Genomic DNA, 19936 nt, shown 5'->3' with positions numbered 1-19936 from the left:
GGTCCTTGTAGTGATCAGATGGCTAAGTCTTTCACAGTTGCTCGTCATCACAGTATTGCTGTACGGTGTATAACATTCTCCTGGTTCTGCTCACTTCACTTTGCATCGGTTCATGTAAGTCTTCCCAAGTGTTTCTGAAACCAACCTGCTCATCATTTCTCATAGCACAATGATATGCCATCACAATCATTTACCACAACTTGTTCAGCCATTTTCCAATCAATGGACATCTCCTCAATTTCCAATTCATTGCCAACACAAAAAAAGTTGCCATATTTTTGTACATACAGGTCTTTTTCCTTTTTCTTTGATCTCTGCGGGATGTAGATGCGGTAGCTATTATATTTTACATATCTAGATATATACATAATGTATATTAAGCAGATAGAGGTAAAAAGTCACCTTGGAGGGGAAGATAGTACCAGCTAGAAGAGCCAGGGAAACCCTCATGTAGAAGGAGATGCTTAACAACATGACTAACGGGAAAAGTTTTTTTGCTTGGATGCACATGTATAACCTATATCCAATTGCTTGCTGTCTCAGGGAGAAGGGAGGTAAAAGAGAAAGGGAGCAAATTTAGAATTCAAAATTTTTAAAGAATGAATGTTCAAAATTGTCTTTAAGGGGCAGCTAGGTGGTGCAGTGAGTAGAGCACCGGCCCTGGAGTCAGGAGGACCTGAGTTCAAATCCAGCCTTAGACACTTGACATGCTTACTGGCTGTGTGACCTTGGGCAAGTCACTTGGCTGCAATTGCTCTGCCTTCCCCCTCCCTCCTGGAGAAAAATAAAATATTTTTTAAACTTGACTTTTAGTGCCTTTATGAGGAGCAAATCAATAAGTTTATCACTTCTTGACTGAAAAAAAGGAGACACTTAAACTGTGCCTTGGAGGGAACAAAGGATCCCCAGAGCCAGAGGTGAGCAGGGAGAGTGCTCCAGACATGAAAGATAGCGAATGTGAAGGCACAGAGACGGGGTATGGCGTCCTTTGTGAGAAACAGCAAATAGCTTTGGCTGAACCGCAGAGTGTGAGAAGGAGACTGGGAAGGTTCTGCGAGACCGGGCTCCAAAATGCTTTCAATGTCTAGCATCACCCTAAGTCAGTCACAGTTTATTGAGGCATAGGGTAGCGTGATTAGACCTGGACTTTAGGAAGATCACTTTGGCTATATGAAGAACAGAGTGGAAGGAGGAGAGACTTGAAGCAAAGAAACCAGCTAGGAGATGATTGCAGTAGTCCGGGTGAGAGGCGATGAGGGCCCAAGGTAAGATAGTTGTGTGAGTAGATAACCATAATCAATGGCATTTATATAGCACCTTTCGTGCACTCTGCTAAGTGTTTGACAGATATCTCAGATCCTCACAACTCCCCTGGGAGATAGGTGTTATTTTTATCCCCATTTTGTATTTGAGGAGACTGAAGCGAATGGAAGTGGAGTGACTGGCCCAAGGTCCCACAGCTAATGTCCGAGGTAGGACTTAAATTCCGGTCTTCCTCACTCCAGGTCCAGTGTTCTTTCCACCACATGCTTGTAGCTGTTTGGAATAGAGGAAAGGGGCCATTTGCAAAGAGATATTGTGAAGATAAGAGTGGTAAGACTTGACAATTGCTTGGATATATGGCGTAAGCGAGAGGTCAAGCTTGACACCAGAGTTGTGAATATGGGTGACTGGAAGGATGGTAGTGCCCTTGACAAAGAGAGGCAAATTCAGAGAAGGGGAAGTCTGGGGAGGAGAGATAAGGGGTTCTGTTTTGGACGTGTGGAATTTTAGATGCCTACAGGACATCCATTTCAAAATATCCAAATGGCTATTGGTGATGTGGAAATGAAGCTCAGGAGAGAGACTAGGGCTGGATATAGAAATCAAGGGTGGTAATTAAACCCATGGGAACTGATAAAAACAAATGAAAGAATATAGACAGAAAAGAGAAGAGTACCCAGGACAGTTTGGGGGTATACTCATAGCTACTTATAGCTCTGTTATTGATAGAGACTTGGAAGGGATCTTCAAGGCCATTTAATACAAGCCCTTTATTTTGTAGAGGAACAGACCAAGGCTAAAAGAGAGTAGCCCCTTGACTTGCCCTAGGTCACACAGAGTAAGTAACAGAGCTTGGACTTGAACCCGGCTTATCTCACGTGAAACTCAGCATTCCTTCCACAACACAATCTATGCATGGAATGATTTCTAAGGTTCTTTTTTTTTCCTCTAGGCTAACATATGGTTTAATATCCGTTAGGAAGTAGGAGAGCTTTTCGTTTTACCTGCCAGAATAAAATAGAATTGTCTTTGAAGTTAAAGCTTTTATGAAGATTAATACAGGGGAAAGTACATAAACAGTGCTAGAGAATTCACACACATTCAAACACTCACAGATCTAACATATCAACCTCCCCCTTTTATGTTCTATTGTATTTTTATTTATTTTGTAAAATATTTCCCAATTACATTTTAATAGCCAAACTCAGGAGCTTTTTAGTCTGCATGTTTGACACCTCTGATCTACAAAATGGAAAACCACATGTATAGATTATATGTATAGATCAATAAGACATTTAATAAATGGCATGTTTAATAATATGGTATAAAGGACAATGACAAATTGCTTCTCAATTTCTCTATTTTTTCCCCCTTTGGCCAACTAATAATCCAGAACAGAGACTCTAACCTGCTTTGGGGTTTTTTTATTTGTTATTTTTTTTAGCATCTATGGTTCTTTCCACCTGAAATATCCTAGTACTTTATGTGGGGGCCAAGACATTTAATAAATGACTGTCGATTGGTGAGTTGGTGGTTGTTTACAACATCACACTGGTAACAGCAGAAGTGGGGAGCAGCATTTAAAATTGATAAAGAGAACATCCTACACCAAAAGCCTCTTCCATCATTCCCTCTGGTACAGCCCTCAGGGCTTAAGGACTCCATGTTTTAGCCAATCCTTTCAAGGTAGAAAGGCTTCAGGTGCAAACCCAGTGATAGATTTTGTTCCCATCATCTAAGGACTTAGTTAGTTGTGTGGCTAAGGATGGCTATGAGATGATGACTATTTTTGGCCATGAAAACATAACTCATAAAGACCATCTGTTAAGGCATATAGAAATTGTGGTCCATGTCAATGGAGGATTTTACACTGATGAAGAGTATTCCAGGAAGGCTGAGGCAAGAGTCAACTAGAATGTAAACAAAAGTGAAGAACTCTGCTAGGAAAGGTTGAGGATAAGTGAGGGAATATTCTCAGCATCTACCTTGTGGGGAAAGAGTGTTTGAATTTTTATATTTTTATTTTTTAAATTTATTTTTAGTTTTCAACATACATTTCCCCAAGATTTTGAGTTACAAATTTTCTCTCCATTTCTACCCCCCCATGGCATGTATTCTGATTGCTCCTTTCCCCAGTCTGCACTCCCTTCTATCACCCCACTGCCCAACCCCATCCCTTTCTCCCTTACTTTCTTGTAGGGCAAGATAGATTTCTGTACTCCATTGCCTGTATATCTTATTTCCCAATTGCATGCAAAAACAAATTTTTTAACATTTGTTTTTAGAACTTTGAGTTCCAAATTCTCTCCCTTCTTCCCTCCCCACTCACCCTCCTTGAGAAGGCAAGCAATTCAATATAGGTTATTGATGTATCATTATGCAAAACACTTCCTTTTAGGCCCTGCTGAATCTGAAGGAGGCATGAAAGACTATTATAGTCATGTTGTGAAAGACTGACTATATTTCCCTCCATCCTATCCTATCCCCCTTTATTCAATTTTCTCTTTTGACCCTGTCCCTTTTCAAAGGTGTTTGCTTTTGACTACCACCTCCCCCAAACTGCCCTCCCTTCTATCATCCCCCCTTATCTCCTTCCCTACTACTTTCCTGTAGGGTGAGATACCCAACTGAATGTGTATGTTATTCCCTTCTTAAGCCAAATCCGATGAGAGTGAGATCCACTCATTCCCTTTCACCTACCCCTTCTTCCCTTCCATTATAACAGCTTTTTCTTGCCACTTTTATGTGAGATAATTTACCCCCATTCTCTCCCTTTCTCCTCCAATATATTCCTCTCTCACCCCTTAATTTAATTTTTTAGATATCATCCCTTCATATTCAATTCATCCTATGCCCTCTGTGCGCGCGTGCGCGCGCGCGTGTGTGTGTGTGTGTGTGTGTGTGTGTATGGAAAGAATATTTGAAAAAGAATTAGAAAACGTCTGCAGTATTTGATGCTTGGGATTTTGTTTTCTCTCTAATCCCAGGATCCTTCTCCATTCCTAAATAAGCCATCTCTCATTCAACTGAGATCTCCTCCCCTATGTCTAATCCCATGGCCTTTTAGGCCCTGCTGAATCTGAAGGAGGCATGGAAGACTGCACTCCTGACCACATCAACAGAGGGATAGAGAGTGGAAACTCAATAAGTGCCATAAAAGGAAAAAATAAAACAAAACAGATTTTGGGGAATACGGATAGAGTCAAACAGCTGACTCTCTTTACCTCCCTACAGTTTTGGTTCTTGATCTACATAGGCTTCTTGGTACAAAAGTCTCCTCTGCCAAGTGGTTTTCCCAAGAGCCTCAAGGCTTCACAATAGTCCCTCTGTGTTTTACTGTTTTGTAGATATTCTAATATTTACCTACCTGGTCTAGCTTTTTTTTTTCTACCTAGACAGGTGGCCCAGTGGATCGAGTGGTGGTCTTGGAGTCAGGAAGCCCTGAGTTCAAATACCATCTTAGACATTTGCTAGCTTTTTGACCCTTGACAAGTCACTTAATCTTTTTCAACCTCAGTTTCCTCATCTGTAAAATGGAGTCAATCATACCAGCTACTTCGCTGAGACAATGTAAGGATCAAATAAGATGATAAATGTTAAGTGCTTTGCACAACTTTAGATGCTACATAGATGGTAGCTTTCATCATCATCACTATAATTAATACTTGTTCTCTTCCTAACTCAGGCCTGCATTCTCTGCTCCAAGCAGGGATAGTCTTTCCCTGCCTGGGTATTTACCTAATTACCTACATGCATATATAGGCCCTTGGGCAGGATATCACACCTGTTCTTTGGTCCCACCTTTAACCATCCATTCCCCAATATCCACATGCTGCTTACTCCAGGACATTCCTAGTTATACCTCCCTGGGTACCTGGCAAATCACCTGCCTAATCCTTGGTTGACTTTCTTTGATCTACACCGGCTAAATTAATGACTGTCAAAATTTAGAAAAGAGCAAGCTATTCAGCCCACAATGATTTATTCTTCCTGTGGGTCCATGGCAAGGTTAATTTGTCTTAATGAGGAGTACATCACAACCGTTCCCAGGAACCCTCTCATTAGCATCTTCCACAAATGGAGTCATCCACAATCATTAAGTAGTGTTGACTGTGCACAGGATGGTCATAGACCTTGCAAAACAAACACACATTGAAGCAGCAAGGAAGGGGCCCTGTCTGCCCATTCCTGAGCCTATTCATAAGTGTGACCTCTGACGTCACACTCATTTTAATACAGGTTAGGGAGACTTCTGGTAGCCACCACCAACTCTTCTCTCAAGCCTTCTTCTCTGAATTTTCCAAGTCCCCAGACCCAATAAAAAACTCTTTTTCTATTCCCTCTTATCCACTAAAATAGGCTTTTAAGAGAGAATCCAGGGAATACATTAAAGAACAAGTGCTTAGAAAGTCATGGCAGAAGCATAGAATGATGATTTCCAAAACAAACTTTTCTTCTTGACTCATTTAACTTTGGTATTTTCACCTTTCCGCTTTTGTGCCCCAGCCTCCCACTCTCCTACTTCCCTCTCCTTTCTCCCTTATCCTTCCTTGTCTCTCTCTCTCTTTCCTCCTGCCTTGCCTCATCTTAGCTCTATCTGGGATCCTCTACTTGTCACTGTAGAACACTAAAACAGGCTATTTGCTGCTACAAGTTCCAATCTCCTTTCTCAAAATATAGCCAAGCAGTCCCAAATTCAGATTCCAATTCTCAAGGATCCCTTTCCTCACAGGCTTTGACTAGGGGAAACTTTAAGGAGATACTCCATAATATAACACAACAAATTACAAGATACAATATGATAAAACATAACACAATATGAGATGATACAATATGACACAATACAATATGATGCCTTCCCACAGCACAGCGCACGGCACCGCACCACAGCACACCACATCACAGCACAGCACAGCACACCATACCGCACCACAGCGCACCGCACCGCACCACACCACACCGCACTGCACCACACCGCACCATCCCAGGTTGGATCTCCCTTCACCACAGCCCTGAGTTGCCTCTGTGTCTTGGGTGACTGTTGTCTATGTCCTCCAGCAACTTTTCTAGAAGAGGTGCTGGGATCTTTGCTCTAGATTTCTTAACATTATATAGGCACCATAGCTCACACTGGCTATCTCTCTTATCCCTGTTTCTTTCAATCCACGAAAAAAAAACTAATGCACTACAGTACTCAATTACTTAGTGCTTACTGTATTCAAAAGGCCTAAGCTAGGCTTCCAGGAAGAAAGTGTACAGAAAAAAGTTCCCTAGCCTTGGGGCAGCTGAGTGGCCCAGTGATTAGAGCACAGGCCCTGGAGTCAGGGAGGACCTAGTTCAAATTCGGCCTCAGACACTTAACACACTTACAAGCTGTCTGACCTCGGGCAAGTCACTTAACCCCAATGCCCTCCCTTCCTCCCCTCCAAAAAGAAAAAAACCCAAAACAAAAAAAAGTACCCTCCCCTTGAGGTGTTTAGAATTTAGTCTCTATCTTCACCAGTATTTCCCATACTTTAGCCTGGAACTAATATTTACAGGCCTACAAAACATAAAAATCCTTCTTCTAGATACTCCATACATTTTTAAACTAACGTTGCTCCTCTTCCTCCCTAAGCGCTACTCTTCCCACCCACAGATTTCTGTACCCTGCCTCGCCCTTTCAGCTTCTTCTCTGAGGCTCTGAAGGGCACAGCAACCCTAGATCTCATGAATTTAATTCCTGCAAAAGCCAGTGTTTTACGCCTGGGACACAAAAGAAAAATAACCACTTCAGGAGAGTCAGTACAGTATTCGCAGTGGCTTTACACATCTGGTTTTGCAAGGCTGTTTTATTTTTTTCCCCTTGGGTATTATACATGCTAATTGAGTAAGCTGCCACTATATGGTCAGTGATATATTGACTGGCTTAGTGGTCAGAGGAGACAGGATCTTAGAGCTTGAAAAGGCTTTTAAAGGTTAATTAGTCGACCTCCATCATTTTATATACAGAAGATAAAGTAATTTGTCTAAGGTCACACACCTAGTTGGTGGCGGGACTCTTGCTCCTGAAGCCCAGCTTTCCTGATTGCCAGTCCAGTGCTCCTTCCCCACCACACACTGACTGCTAGCTTCCACATCGCTAGGCTTTCCACAGAGGTTAACAGAATCAAAGATTCTGATTCATTTCCGTTAATTTTTTCTTTTTCTTTAGTAACAGGACTTTTTGTTAAAGTGTTATTGTTCAATCGTGTCTAACTCTTCATGACCCCTTTTGAGATTGTCTTTCTTTAAATAGTATTTTCCCCCACTTGCATGTCAAGACAATTTTTAGCATTCATTTTTACAAGATTTTAAGTTCCAATTTTTTCTCCCTCCCTCCCCTGCCCATCTTCTGAAAATGGTAGGTAATTTGGTATAGTAACCTATACACGTGCTATCATGTAAAACATATTTCCATATTAGTCACAGTTGTAAAAGAAGAAACAGATCAAGAGGAAAAAAAAACGCAAAAAAGAACAAAGGGAAAAAATATGCTTCAATCTGCATTCAGAATTCACCAGGTCTTTATCTGGATGTGGAGAGCATTTTCCTTTGTGAGTCCTTGGTACTCATCTTGGATCATTATGTTGCTGAGAAGAGCTGAGTCATTCGTAGTTGATCATTATATGGTGTTGCTGACACAACATTTTCCTGGTTCTGCTCATTTCACTTTACATCAGTTCATACAAGTCTTTCCAGGTTTTTCTGAAATCTGCCTGTTCATCATTTCTTATTACAAAATAGTATTCCATTACATTCCCATACCACAGCTTGTTAATTAATGGGCATCCCCTCAATTTCCAATATTTTGACACCATTAAAGGGCTGCTATAAATATTTTTGCACATGTAGTCCTTTTCCCTTTTTTATGATTTCTGTGGAACACAGAATTAGTAGTGGTATTGCTGTATCAGAGGCTATGCACAATTTGGTTGCCCAAACACACAGTTCCAAATTGCTTGGATCAGTTCACAACTCCACCAACAGTGCATCAGTGCCCCAATTTTCCCACACCCTCTCTAACATTTATCATTTTTCTTTTTTTCTTTAGGCAATCTGATACATATGAGGTGGTACCTCAGAGTTGTTTTAATTTGCATTTCTCTAACCAAAAGTGATTTAGAGTACTTCTTTGTATGTCTATAGATAACTTTAATTCCTTCATCTGAAAACTGCCTATTTATATCCTTTGATCATTTATCAATTGGGGAATGGCTTATATTCTTACACATTTGACTTATAAATTTGAGAAAGTGAGGTCTTTATTAGAAACACTTGATGTAAAGATTGTTTCTCAGCTTTCTGCTTTCCTTCTAATCTTGGTTGCACTGGTTTTGTTTGTACAAAAGCTTTTTAATTTAATGTAATCAAAATGATCTATTTCACATTTTGTAATGTTCTCTATCTTGTTTGGTCATGAATTCTTCCCTTCTCCGTAGATCTGACAGGTGGACTACTCCTTGATCTTCCAATTTGCTTATGGTGTTAGTCTAAGTGACTCATGAATTTTGGCCTTATCTTGGTATGTGGTGTGAGATGTTGGTCTATACCTAGTTTGTGTCCTGTTGTCTTCCAGTTTTCCCAGCAATTTTTGTCGAATAGTGAGTTCTTATCATAAAGGTTGGGGTCTCTGGGTTTATTAAACACTAGGTCACTGACTGCTGTGTCCTGTTTGCCTAATCTATTCCACAGACCCACCAGTCTATTTCTTGGCCAGTGCCGGGTCATTTTGGTGATTCCTACTTCCTACGCTGTGATATAGTTTGCGATCTGGTATTGCTTGGCCACATTCCTTTGTATTTTTTTCCATGAATTCCCTTGACGCTCTTGACCTTTTGTTCTTCCAGATTAATTTCTTTGTCATTTTTTCTAGCTCTGTTAAATAATTTTTGGTAGTTTTGTTGGTATGGCACTGAATAAGTAAATTAGTTTAGGCAGATGGGATGGCCATTTTTATTCTATTGGCTTGGCCTGCCCGTGAGCACTTGATATTTTTCTAGTCATTTAGATCTGACTTCATTTGTGTGAAAAGTGTTCTATAATTGCGTTCATATAGTTCCTGGGTTTGTCTTGGCAGGTAAACTCCCAAGTATTTTATATTGTTTCCAGTTATTTTAAATGGCATTTCTCTTTCTATCTCTTGCTGCAGGGCTTTGTTGGTCATATAAGGAAATGCTGAGGATTTATGTGGGTTCATTTTATATCCTGCAATTTTGCTAAAGTTGTTAATTATTTCAAGTAGTTTTTTAGTTGATTCTCTAGGGTTCTCTAAGTATACCATCATAACATCTGCCAAGAGGAATAGTTTTGTTTTCTCATTGCCTATTCTAATTCCTTCAATTTCTTTTTATTCTCTTATTGCTAAAGCTAACATTTCTAGTACAATATTAAGTAATAGTGGTGATAATGGGCATCCTTGCTTCACCCCTTTTGGGGTTTTCTTGACAAAGATGCTAGAGTGGTTTGTCATTTCCTTCTCCAGCTCATTTTACAGATGAGGAAACTGGGGCAAACAGGGTTAACTGACCTGCCAGGGTCACACAACTAGTAAATGTCTGAGGCTATATTTGAACTCAGGAAGATGAGTCTTCTTGACCCCAGGACCAGCACTTTAACAGCCCTTTTGTTAAATATTACCTAGTATTAGAATAATGGGACAGCTAAGCGGTAGAATGGATAGAGTGCCGGACCTGGAATCAGGAAAACTCATCTTCCTGGGTTAAAATCTGGCCTCAGACACTTGCTAGCTGTGTGACCTTGGCAAGTCACTTAACTTTGCCTCAGTTTCTTCTTCTGTAAAATGAGCAGGAGAAGGAAATGCAAACCACTCCAGTATCTCTGCCAAGAAAACCCCAAATAGGGGCATGAAGAGTCAGACATGGCTAAAATATGACTGAATAACTATTAGAATATTATTATATTAAAAGTGTTGCTAAAAAGTTCACAGCAAAATTTAAAGGAATATATGCACAGCGTATAGGCTAATGTTGCTCACTAACCTCACTAACTTTTTAATCTAAACTTGGTTTTATCTCAGACTGGAACAGATCCACATTAGATGATCCTGAATCTTTCTTGAAGTTAGACCCTTTGGGAGTTTTCCTATAGTTTCATTGGGTATCGCTACCACTGCAGCCCTTCTCCAGCCAGACTACACACTTAATGTGTTTTGAGCGAGGTTCAGGGCTCCAGTTTGCAGTACGAGGAAGGGCAGAGCACCAGAATGCAGAATGTAGCAAGTATTGGAGTCAGAAGTGAGAATGTAAATGAGTCAGAGAGGAAATACAATCAGAGGGGCAGTCGGGGAGGATTGAAACACGTCAGATTCCATCGGGGCCCTGAGCAGAAGGGCACACCAAGACTGGTAAAGCCTGGTGGATTTTTATAGGATTCTCTTCTAGGTCAGGCAGGATCAGGCTCAAGGAGAGGAAGCAGAGGGCCTGGACCTGGCATGCAAGTCCACATTCAGGTAGTGCTGATTCGTCCTAGCAGTGAACACCTAGGGAATAGCTAGCTAGTTGGTGTTTAAACCTCATTACCTTACTTCAGTTAGAGATTTGAGTTTCTAGGAACATCTTCCTTTGGTGAGGGGGTTAGGGAGAAGGAGGGAGGCTGCTGAGGTCTTTATGCTAGTCTAGTGAAAGAATCTCACCTCTGCTTTCTGCTAGTTACTTAATGCTTTAATGTTTACAAAGCACTCTATGTTTTCTCGTTTGATCATTACAACAACCATGGAAGACAGGTGCTATTTTTATCCCCATTTTATAAAAGAGGGAACCCAGGCAAATGGAGGTTAAGTGACTTGCTCAGGATCATACAGCTAGTTAAATATCTGAGGCAGGATTTGAACTTGGGTCTTCCTGATTCCAGTTCCAACACTATCCCCTCACCACCCAGCTATCCAAGGAAGACCATAAGTCACCTTCATTGAACACCTGACCAACTCTCTAAGTGTGTAGGGTCTCTATATCCTTTCCTGTCCACAGTTAAAAAGGAAAAAATATAGAGAAAATGGCCATTTGTACCCTACATTTGGGACAACAACTCCCCCTTGATTATTCTTTTCAATCAGAAGAGATTTATGTTTTATACTTATCCATCACATCCAGACATGTCCCTGTCTATCCAGATAAAGACAGGAATAATATCTGTACCACTGATGGTCAAGAACACCATTTTTTAATTGCACAGGGTAGGGAGCAGGTGCAGAAGCAGCAATGAGTAGCCAGTGTTCAGGACCAAAGATCAATGACCAGCATCAGAGAGAAGAGCCACTACAACACTGAATGAATGAATAAAGCCTGCATTAAGGACTTACTATGTGCAACCAACTGTGCTAAATGCTGGGCATACAAATAGGGAAGCCTCTGTCAAGCCTCTGTCTATTCTAATAGGGGAGACAACACATTGAAAAAGTTTCAACTTTAAGTCAGAGGGAAAGGTCTCGTGGTCCTTAGGGTGCGGCAGCAAAGAAAATAGTGATACGCCTTAATTTCTGGTGTTGAACTATTTGCCACTAGGTTGGAAGCATTGCTATTTCCAAGGTTCTTGGGTTTGGGGTCTTGAGATGTCTTAATTAGGGTCTGAGGGAAGGTGGTGGTCAAAGAATTAGCACATTTGGCAGCAATAGGAGTTGGACTCTGACTGAATAGGCTCTATTTGGAACATTGGAATAAGCAAAGACGAATAAAAAGCAGGTCCATGAAAAAGTATTAAGACAGTATTAATCCAGAAACATCTAAGTGTTTTCAATGTTGAATGGAAATCCACGTTTGTAGATCTTGTTAAATTCTTGTACTTAATGAGTAATCCAAGTCTGCTGCCATGACACCTGGTGGTAGTCAGTTACCAGTTACATAGCACTTAACCAAGGAATATAGCTATACTCTACTGGCCTCTTAGTTCAGATGTGTTAATTAATTGTCTAAAAAACAGTCTTTTCCAAGGGAAAAAAATGTCAGGTGAGCTCTACCTCAGAATCAGGCATTTCACACATCAAATGCTAAGGAGATAAGCCAAAGGTGCTGTGAAAGTCAAGGAAATCAAAAGGAAGCTAAAAAAATAGCATATATCACTTATTGACAGTTTGTCCTGCCAAGCCCTTACTCCACTGAAATTTCCACCCAGCAGTAGATTTTTTTATGTAAATAGCATTTTATGTTTTCCAATTACATGTAAACCTAGCTTTCAACATCCATTTTTATAAGATTTTTGAGTTCCAAATTTTTCTCCCTCCTCCTTCCCTTCCCTCTTCCATCTCCAAGACAGCAAGAAATCTGATATAGGTTATGTATGTGTAGTCATGTTAAACGTATTTCCACATTAGTCATTTTGTGAAAAAAGAAACAGAAAAAAAGAAAAAAAAACAAAAAAAACCAAAGAAGTGAAAATAATATACTTTGATCTGCATTCAGATTCCATCAGTTCTTTCTCTGGATGTGAATAGGATTATCAGTCATGAGTCTTTTGGAATTTTCATGGATCATAGTATTTCTAAGAGCCGTCATTCATGGTGGATCATTGCACAATGTTGCTGTTACCACATACAATGTTCTCCTGGTTCTGCTCACTTAACTCAGCATCAGTTCATGTAAGTCTTTCCAGGTTTTTCTGAAGTCTGCCTGCTCACCATTTCTTATGGAACAATAGTATTCCATTATATTTGTATATCACAACTTGTTCAGCATTCCCCAGTTGATGGGCATTCCCTCAACTTCCCATTCATTGCCACCACAAAAAGAGCCAGTGGCAGATTTTTTGAACCTAGCCGTAGGACTTTAAAATTAGCCCTGTTAATTTTATCCCATTAGATTTGATCCACTACTGTAGCCCCTTGAGATTGTTTTTTTTTAAACATGATTCCATCATCCAACACGCAAGTTATCTTTTTCACTTGAATTATTTGACAAGCATTTATCAAAAACTCATTATGCGTTAAACTGACAAAAAGTAAAACCATTCCTGCTGTTCTGAAGGTTACATTCTGCTGGACTCATACAGCATAAACACATATAAGTAAAGACAAAGCCATTTGAAAAGAGAATCAACAACCAGGGTATCAGGGAAGGCTTTGCAAAGTAGGTGACACCTGAGCTGAGCTAGCAAGGAAGATAAAGATAAGAACTGGGAAAGGCAAAGTTTAGAAGAGAGTGCATCCTAGGCACAGATTTATGGTTTAGGAAAATTTATAGAGGGCAGAAATGAAATGTCAGGTTCTAGCTAGTAATCCAATTTGCCTGGAACAGAGAGTGTGGAAAAGGGAGCAACATGAAATGAGCCTGGAAACATTGGTTGGAAATGGATTGTGAGGGCCTTAAATGCCAGGTAAGGAGCTTATCCTAGGGAGCCACTGAAGGTATTAAAGTAGATTGAGTGACATTGACAGCTTAGCAAGTTTCTTTTGGGGCTGTTCTGGTGGAGTGAGAAAGACTAGAAACAAGGAGACTAATTAAAATATTTCAGGCAAGAGGTGGTAGGGGCCTCTACTGAGGGGATGGCTATGTGAGTATAGAGAAAAGGATGGATAAGAGACATGTGGAGGACATTAATAGGATTTGGTCAATGATCAGGGAAATGAGAGAGAGAAAAGCATTTAATCCAGAGATTAACCATTTTTGCTTCATGTTTCCCTTTGGCAGTCTAATGAAGCCCATGGACTCCTCAGAATGTTTTAAATGCATGAAACAAGATTTATAGAATTACAAAGGAAAGCAATTTTATTGAAATAAAGATGTAACTTTTCCTCATCCAAGTTCATGGACCCTGAAATCTACAGTAGACTGTAGGTTAAGAACCCATGGTCTAAGATGATTATAAACTTGTAAATATGGGGTTTGGGAAGATGGCAATGCCCTCAATATAAACAGGAAAGTTTGGAGAAGGAAAAGGTTTAAAGGGGAAACCATAAGTTCTGTTGCATTTGAGGAGCTAGTAAGGACATCAAGGTAGAAATCTCTAAGGCAGTTTTTGATGCAGGACTAGAGATTTGAAGATGAGTAAGACTCATGTATAGGTGTATGTCATCTGCACAGAGATGATAATTGAACCTTTGGGAGCAGATGAAAGCATGTCATCTACCATTTTTATAAGTATGCTATTTCTGCTTAACAAAATGGCGGGAGTTCCATCTATCAGTTTTCGTAACAGTTCTGGGCAATCTCTCTTCCGGAGGTTCTGTGTATATATCTTGTGAACAGCATTTCTGTTTAGCAGGAATCGAAAGGAAAATGAACCATGCCACATATTGTTGGCAAAGGACATGCCCCCCCCCATTCAGTCACAGGCAGAAGGGTGAGCTTTTCTAGTAGGGAGGTACAGCGAGACAAGAGTAAATGTGCAGGTGTAGTGGTGACCATATCAAGTGCAATGGGGATCCCTACTTCCTTTAATCATCATCTCCATGTACAGGATTTGCAGATTTATTCCAGCCCTGGTCTTTTCCTTGAGCTTACGTCCTTAATCACCAACTGCCTGCTGGACATTCTAAATGGTACATCCTATAGAAACCCCAAATTTACCCCAAATGACTCATTTTCTTATCCCCAAACTCATTTCCAAACTTCTCTTCTTCTGTTGCGGGCACCAAACATCCTTCCCATCTCCCAGGTTTGCAACTTACCCTCTATTTCTCCTTCTCCCACATCCTCCATGTCCACTTAGCTGACCAATCTTACCATCTTGATCTCTTTCATCTGTCACCTTCTAACTACTCTCATGGCAGTCACCTTAATCTAAGCCCTCACATCACCTCTTGCCTTGGCCTCCTAATTGGTCTTGCTGCCCCTAGTCTTTTCCCACTCCAAGTCATTCTCCACACAGATACAAAAGTGATTTTCCTTAAATAAAGGTCTGACCAGTGCCTCCCTAGTGCCTTGATTGGACTTTTAAATTCCTTTACAAGCTGCCCCTTAACCAAGTTCCAGCTCTGTGGTGTGTTGCTTTCCTTTCCATACTCTACTGTCCAGCCAAATTGGCCAGTTTTCTGTTCCTCACATATGGCCCTCCCTCTCCTGTCTTCATATGCCTTTGTCATTCCCCATTCTGGAAAAGAACTGCCTCCTCATCTCTGCCATGTAGAATCCTTTACTTCCTTCAAGACTTTGATCGAGCACCATCTTGTACTGGAAGCCTTTCTGATCTACTGGAAGCCCATCCCTCCAAGTGCTAGTTCTCTCCCTCCCTAAACTACTTCGTCTTTTGTTAATGAGTGTTTTTTCTGTTTATACTTATAGGTGACTATGTTATCTTCCCTAGTCAATTGTAAACTCCCTGAAAGCAGAAACTGTTTCCTTTTGGTCTTTGTATACTTGGTGCCTGTAATATAATAGGCACCTCAAGAAAGCAATTAACAACTAGGACATATGAGGCAGTGACAGAAGCAGCTCTGACACTGGCAATCGGCTGATCCAATCACTCCCTTTGGAATTTCTGGGATGAGGTCTTTACTACTTAATCGCTATGAGGAAATGTCAAAATATGAAACAACCTAGCTCAGACTGCCTCAAGTCATAACGAGGAGCACTTTGCACATGTGAGATATCAGCATGTCCCTGAAGGCGGGGGACACCTGTATGAATGTCTTCCTGGATATTTTTGCCACCTAATTCAGCCTTAAGAAGGCTTATTCTACCTCAGAAGGGCAGAAATCCCTGGTTTGTGGATATGTTAGTTCTCGAGGGGGAAGAATGGAGACCTTGGAGACCAACCCATAGAGGTCAGATCACAGAGGCCTGCTCATGACTCTACTTCCCAAATGTATTTCTAATAGTATTTTATGAAGCCTCTACCTTCAAAAGAGCAGTTCTTTCATAGTATCAATGCAATATCTATCTATTTAGCCATCTGTCTATCTGGAGAGAGGGACACAGAGAGAGAAATAGAGACAGAGACAGAGAGAAAGAGGTTTATATTTATCTGAACACAACTTTTAACATATATATATATAGATAGATAGGAGTAGGAACCAAACCTGTGATTTCATTGGCTTATAGAACAGGTGAGGAAGTTCTTTCTTTTACTGCAGATTAGTACCTTACCTGCAATTTACAGTATTAAAAGATTTGCCTGGGGCACCGTGTCAGAGATGGCCCCTGAACCTAGGTCTTCTTGGCTCTCTATTCTGCTGCGATGCCTCCCATGAATATGGAATTCTGATGTTGTGTCCGACAGACTAGTTATTGAGTTCCACTTTGTGACTAGGAAACTATCACAGTCATGCCTGCACGATCTAGTCCTATTCTCTTTTTCATATTGACTATTCCACCCAAACTAGATTACTTTCTGTTCCCTGTAGGAGCATACTGTATACTTCACAAAACACACACACATGCACGTGCATGCACGCATGTACACACATACTCACACACACACAATTTCAGAGCTAGAAGAGACCACTCTAAATTATAGCAGGAAAAAAATGTCCCTTTTAGTACACTCAATGGGGTAGTTTATCCAGCCTTTGCTTAAAGACCTTCAGTGAGGGTGAACCCACTACCTGGGTTCCTGGCAACCTGTCCTATTGTTCTTCCTCTGAATCTCAGTATATGTTGTTCCTTATGCATGAAATGCCCTTCCATCTCTTGTTCTCCTATGTACTTTATGCACCACAACTCTAAGGCCATCTCCTCCAGAAAAGCCTTTTCTGACTCTGCCTTTCAAAATGACCATTCTAGCCAAGTGTGGTGGTATTTGCCTACAGTCCTTGCTAGAGAGTCCCCCAGAGAGATTCAGATTCATGGAATGCATGAGCTTAGGAATTCTGAGACGTGGTAGGGCTGAAGTCAGTCAGGTTCCACCTAGGTGTGGCAGCACTATTGGGAAGCCCTGGCAGCAGGAAGCCACTGGGTTGCCTATGGATGGGCAAAATGCCCCAGGTCAGAAATAGAGCTGGGCAAAGCTTCTGTACCACTTGATGTTGGGATCCAGCCATGAGTGGCCGCTGTACCTCCAGCATAATTGAGGCAGAGAGACCTCATGCCATCATCATCCTTATCACCACCACAGTCATCTTCATGGTTGTCCTCACCATCATCATTATGGTCCCTGTCATCATCATGTTTCCCCCAAGACTCATTTGTCCTTCTTTTACTCACTTAGCATGCCTATAGAATAAAATGCACACTCCTTAGCCTGACATTTGAGACCCTTCCCAATCTGGCCCTTACTTATTATCTCCCTATATACCCATTTTCCAAATTGACATTTATATTGCAGTCCAGAGGTTAGCTGATCTTGATACTCTTATCTCTCACCTTGTTGAGTCCACAGAAGCTGCTCCCAGTGCCTGAAATGATCTCCTTCCTCATCTTCACTGCCGAGCCTCATTTTTCCCCCAAGACTCTGCACAATGCTACCTTCCCAATCCCTTTAGTGCTCTCCCACCTACATTTCCTTTGTACGATCTTTATTTACCTGCATGTCCTTTACCCCTCGTAAGCTATCAAGGGCAGGCTCTCTTTTATTTGTTTCTTCATCTTCCCAGTGCCTTGCACATACCAAGCACCCCAAAAATGTTTGTTGAATTGATTGGAAATGTTGGATTATTTTGTCTTATAATTATTTGTGTACGTTTCCTTTCTACTACGCTTTAAACTAAGTGAGGGCAATGATCTTGCCTTATATAAACTTTGTGTCTCTTCAGCATCAAGCTCAGTGCTTTGTATACAGTAGGTATTTAATAAATGCCCGTTATTTAATATTTTATATTTCCTCATTAGCATTTTCTATCCCCTTGGAATGCCTTCTTGCTCACCACTGTTTTTTTCCGCAGTCCCATACTCACTGTTACAATAAGTCTTAGAGCTCACATTTAATATAACAAAATACTATTATATATATTATTATATATAACAAAATTACATATTAGAATACTTATATAGTGCTTAATGATTTACTAAGAGCATTCCTCATAACAACACCGTGAAGTAGGCAATGAATCAGTCCCATTTTTCAGGTGGAGAAACTGAGACCCAGAAAGGTTAATTGACTTGCTTCATAAAGCTCATTCTTGTGAATAGTGAGTAGCAAGGAGGGGACTGAAGCCTAGCTTTCCTTGCTTGCTTGACTATACCAGCTGCCTCTCCCAACTGCCCCCAAATATATGGAAGACTTGAGATCAAATAAATTTTCGCACCATTTCATACTGGTTTAAAAAAGGAAGGCTGTTTTGTTTGTGTCTCAGAGCTGCTATTCATCTTGTGTTTTTGCACTAGCTCAAAGATACAAAGATGTCACGTTGATAACTAAGTAATTTAAACAGCAAACCAGAGAAATCTCAGTGGAATTGAGCCTGGTGTGTGATCCAGGGGAAAATAAGAGCTATGTGTGTTTTGACTATTTAATGAGCTTTAAAAAGTAATTACTGGTGACCAATGTTTGCTCTAATATTTTGGCAGTTTCTTTAAGGGAAGCAGCCTCATGTAGTGGAGAGAGCCCTTGACTGGGAGACAGGATCCCAGGTTTGATTCCTTGCTTACCCTGACTGAGTCTCTTCCTTTATCTGGAACACCATTTCCTTATGTGAAAAATGGGGGAGGGGGAGCTACTAGATCTGCTCCCCCTCCCCCATCTATGAAAGGTGGGTAAGGTGTTGGAATTGGAAGGTAGCTTAGAGTTCATCATCTGTGAAAAATGAGGGAGGGAAAGCAGATCTAGTGGCTCCCTCTCCCCCATTTTTCATAGACAATAAGTTCTAAGATACCTTAAAACTCTGACATTCTACAGGGATTTTATTATATAGTCGACTCAGCAGCCTCTCACAATGGATTTTGTAGGTATGTAATTTGAAGGATTTAAAGCCATCCTCATGGATCATATCTATAGGTTCACCAAATTTATTCCTAGACAAAATGATTGTGTTTCAGTAGTCCAACAGTTAAAAATCAACCCAACCCAACATTTATTAAGTGCCTTCTGTTCAAGGCTCTTGGCACCATAGCAGCGTGGCACAGTAAATAGAGAGCTTGCCTCGTAATCAGGAAGACCCAGCTGGGGTCAAATTCCTACTCTGACACATGCTGGCTGTGTGACCCTGGGTAAGTCACTTTACTTCTCAGTGCCCTAGGAAGCTGTCTAAGGATCTAAGTTGGAAAGCAGGTACAGACCTGAATTAGTAGAAGAAGGTTTCACATCAGGAATTCTCTCCACCAAGGAAGCCAGAGGTCTTTTCCAAAATTAAAATGTCCAAGTCACTGTATCTAGCACTGGTAATACAAAATGAAAAGCAATTCCTGCCCCCTAGGAGCTTACATTCGACTAGGCTACAGCTTAGGTTGTTCGAGAGACCTCTCCGTGAGATGAAGTTGCTTTAGATGTTGACGCTGATGAGAAGCAGGCGGATGCTGGCAAGGGCGGCCAGATGAAGGATGGGTGGGAAGAAGGCAAACCTTTGAAATTCTTTAATTCATTTCCTTTACTAATTCAGCTGGGAAATAGTGTGTCAGCATATTGTTTCTATTTCTAAAACCAGGTGAATGAAACATTTCTCTCTGTTTTTAAGCTGATGACCAAACACCCCGGTAAACGTCTGGGATGTGGGCCTGAAGGTGAACGAGATATTAAGGAACACGCATTTTTCCGGTATATTGACTGGGAGAAACTTGAACGCAAGGAGATTCAGCCCCCATACAAGCCAAAGGCTGTAAGTCAACTATTT

General features: G+C 40.9%; 1 protein-coding gene across 1 annotated transcript in view; it reads left to right on the top strand.

Moving 5' to 3' along the window:
• The window catches only part of PRKCB (protein kinase C beta), a 646949-nt gene that overhangs the window by 537404 nt on the left and 89609 nt on the right, over positions 1-19936 (top strand). Inside the window, 1 exon segment of the mRNA XM_036739147.1 lies at positions 19781-19921. Within this exon segment, the coding sequence (XP_036595042.1) occupies positions 19781-19921 (141 nt within the window).

The sequence above is a fragment of the Trichosurus vulpecula genome, chromosome 9, assembly GCF_011100635.1.
Source record: "Trichosurus vulpecula isolate mTriVul1 chromosome 9, mTriVul1.pri, whole genome shotgun sequence".
Classification (NCBI taxonomy): domain Eukaryota; kingdom Metazoa; phylum Chordata; class Mammalia; order Diprotodontia; family Phalangeridae; genus Trichosurus; species Trichosurus vulpecula.
Note: the sequence above shows the minus strand (reverse complement) of the source record. Positions and strands in the feature narration are given on the sequence as shown.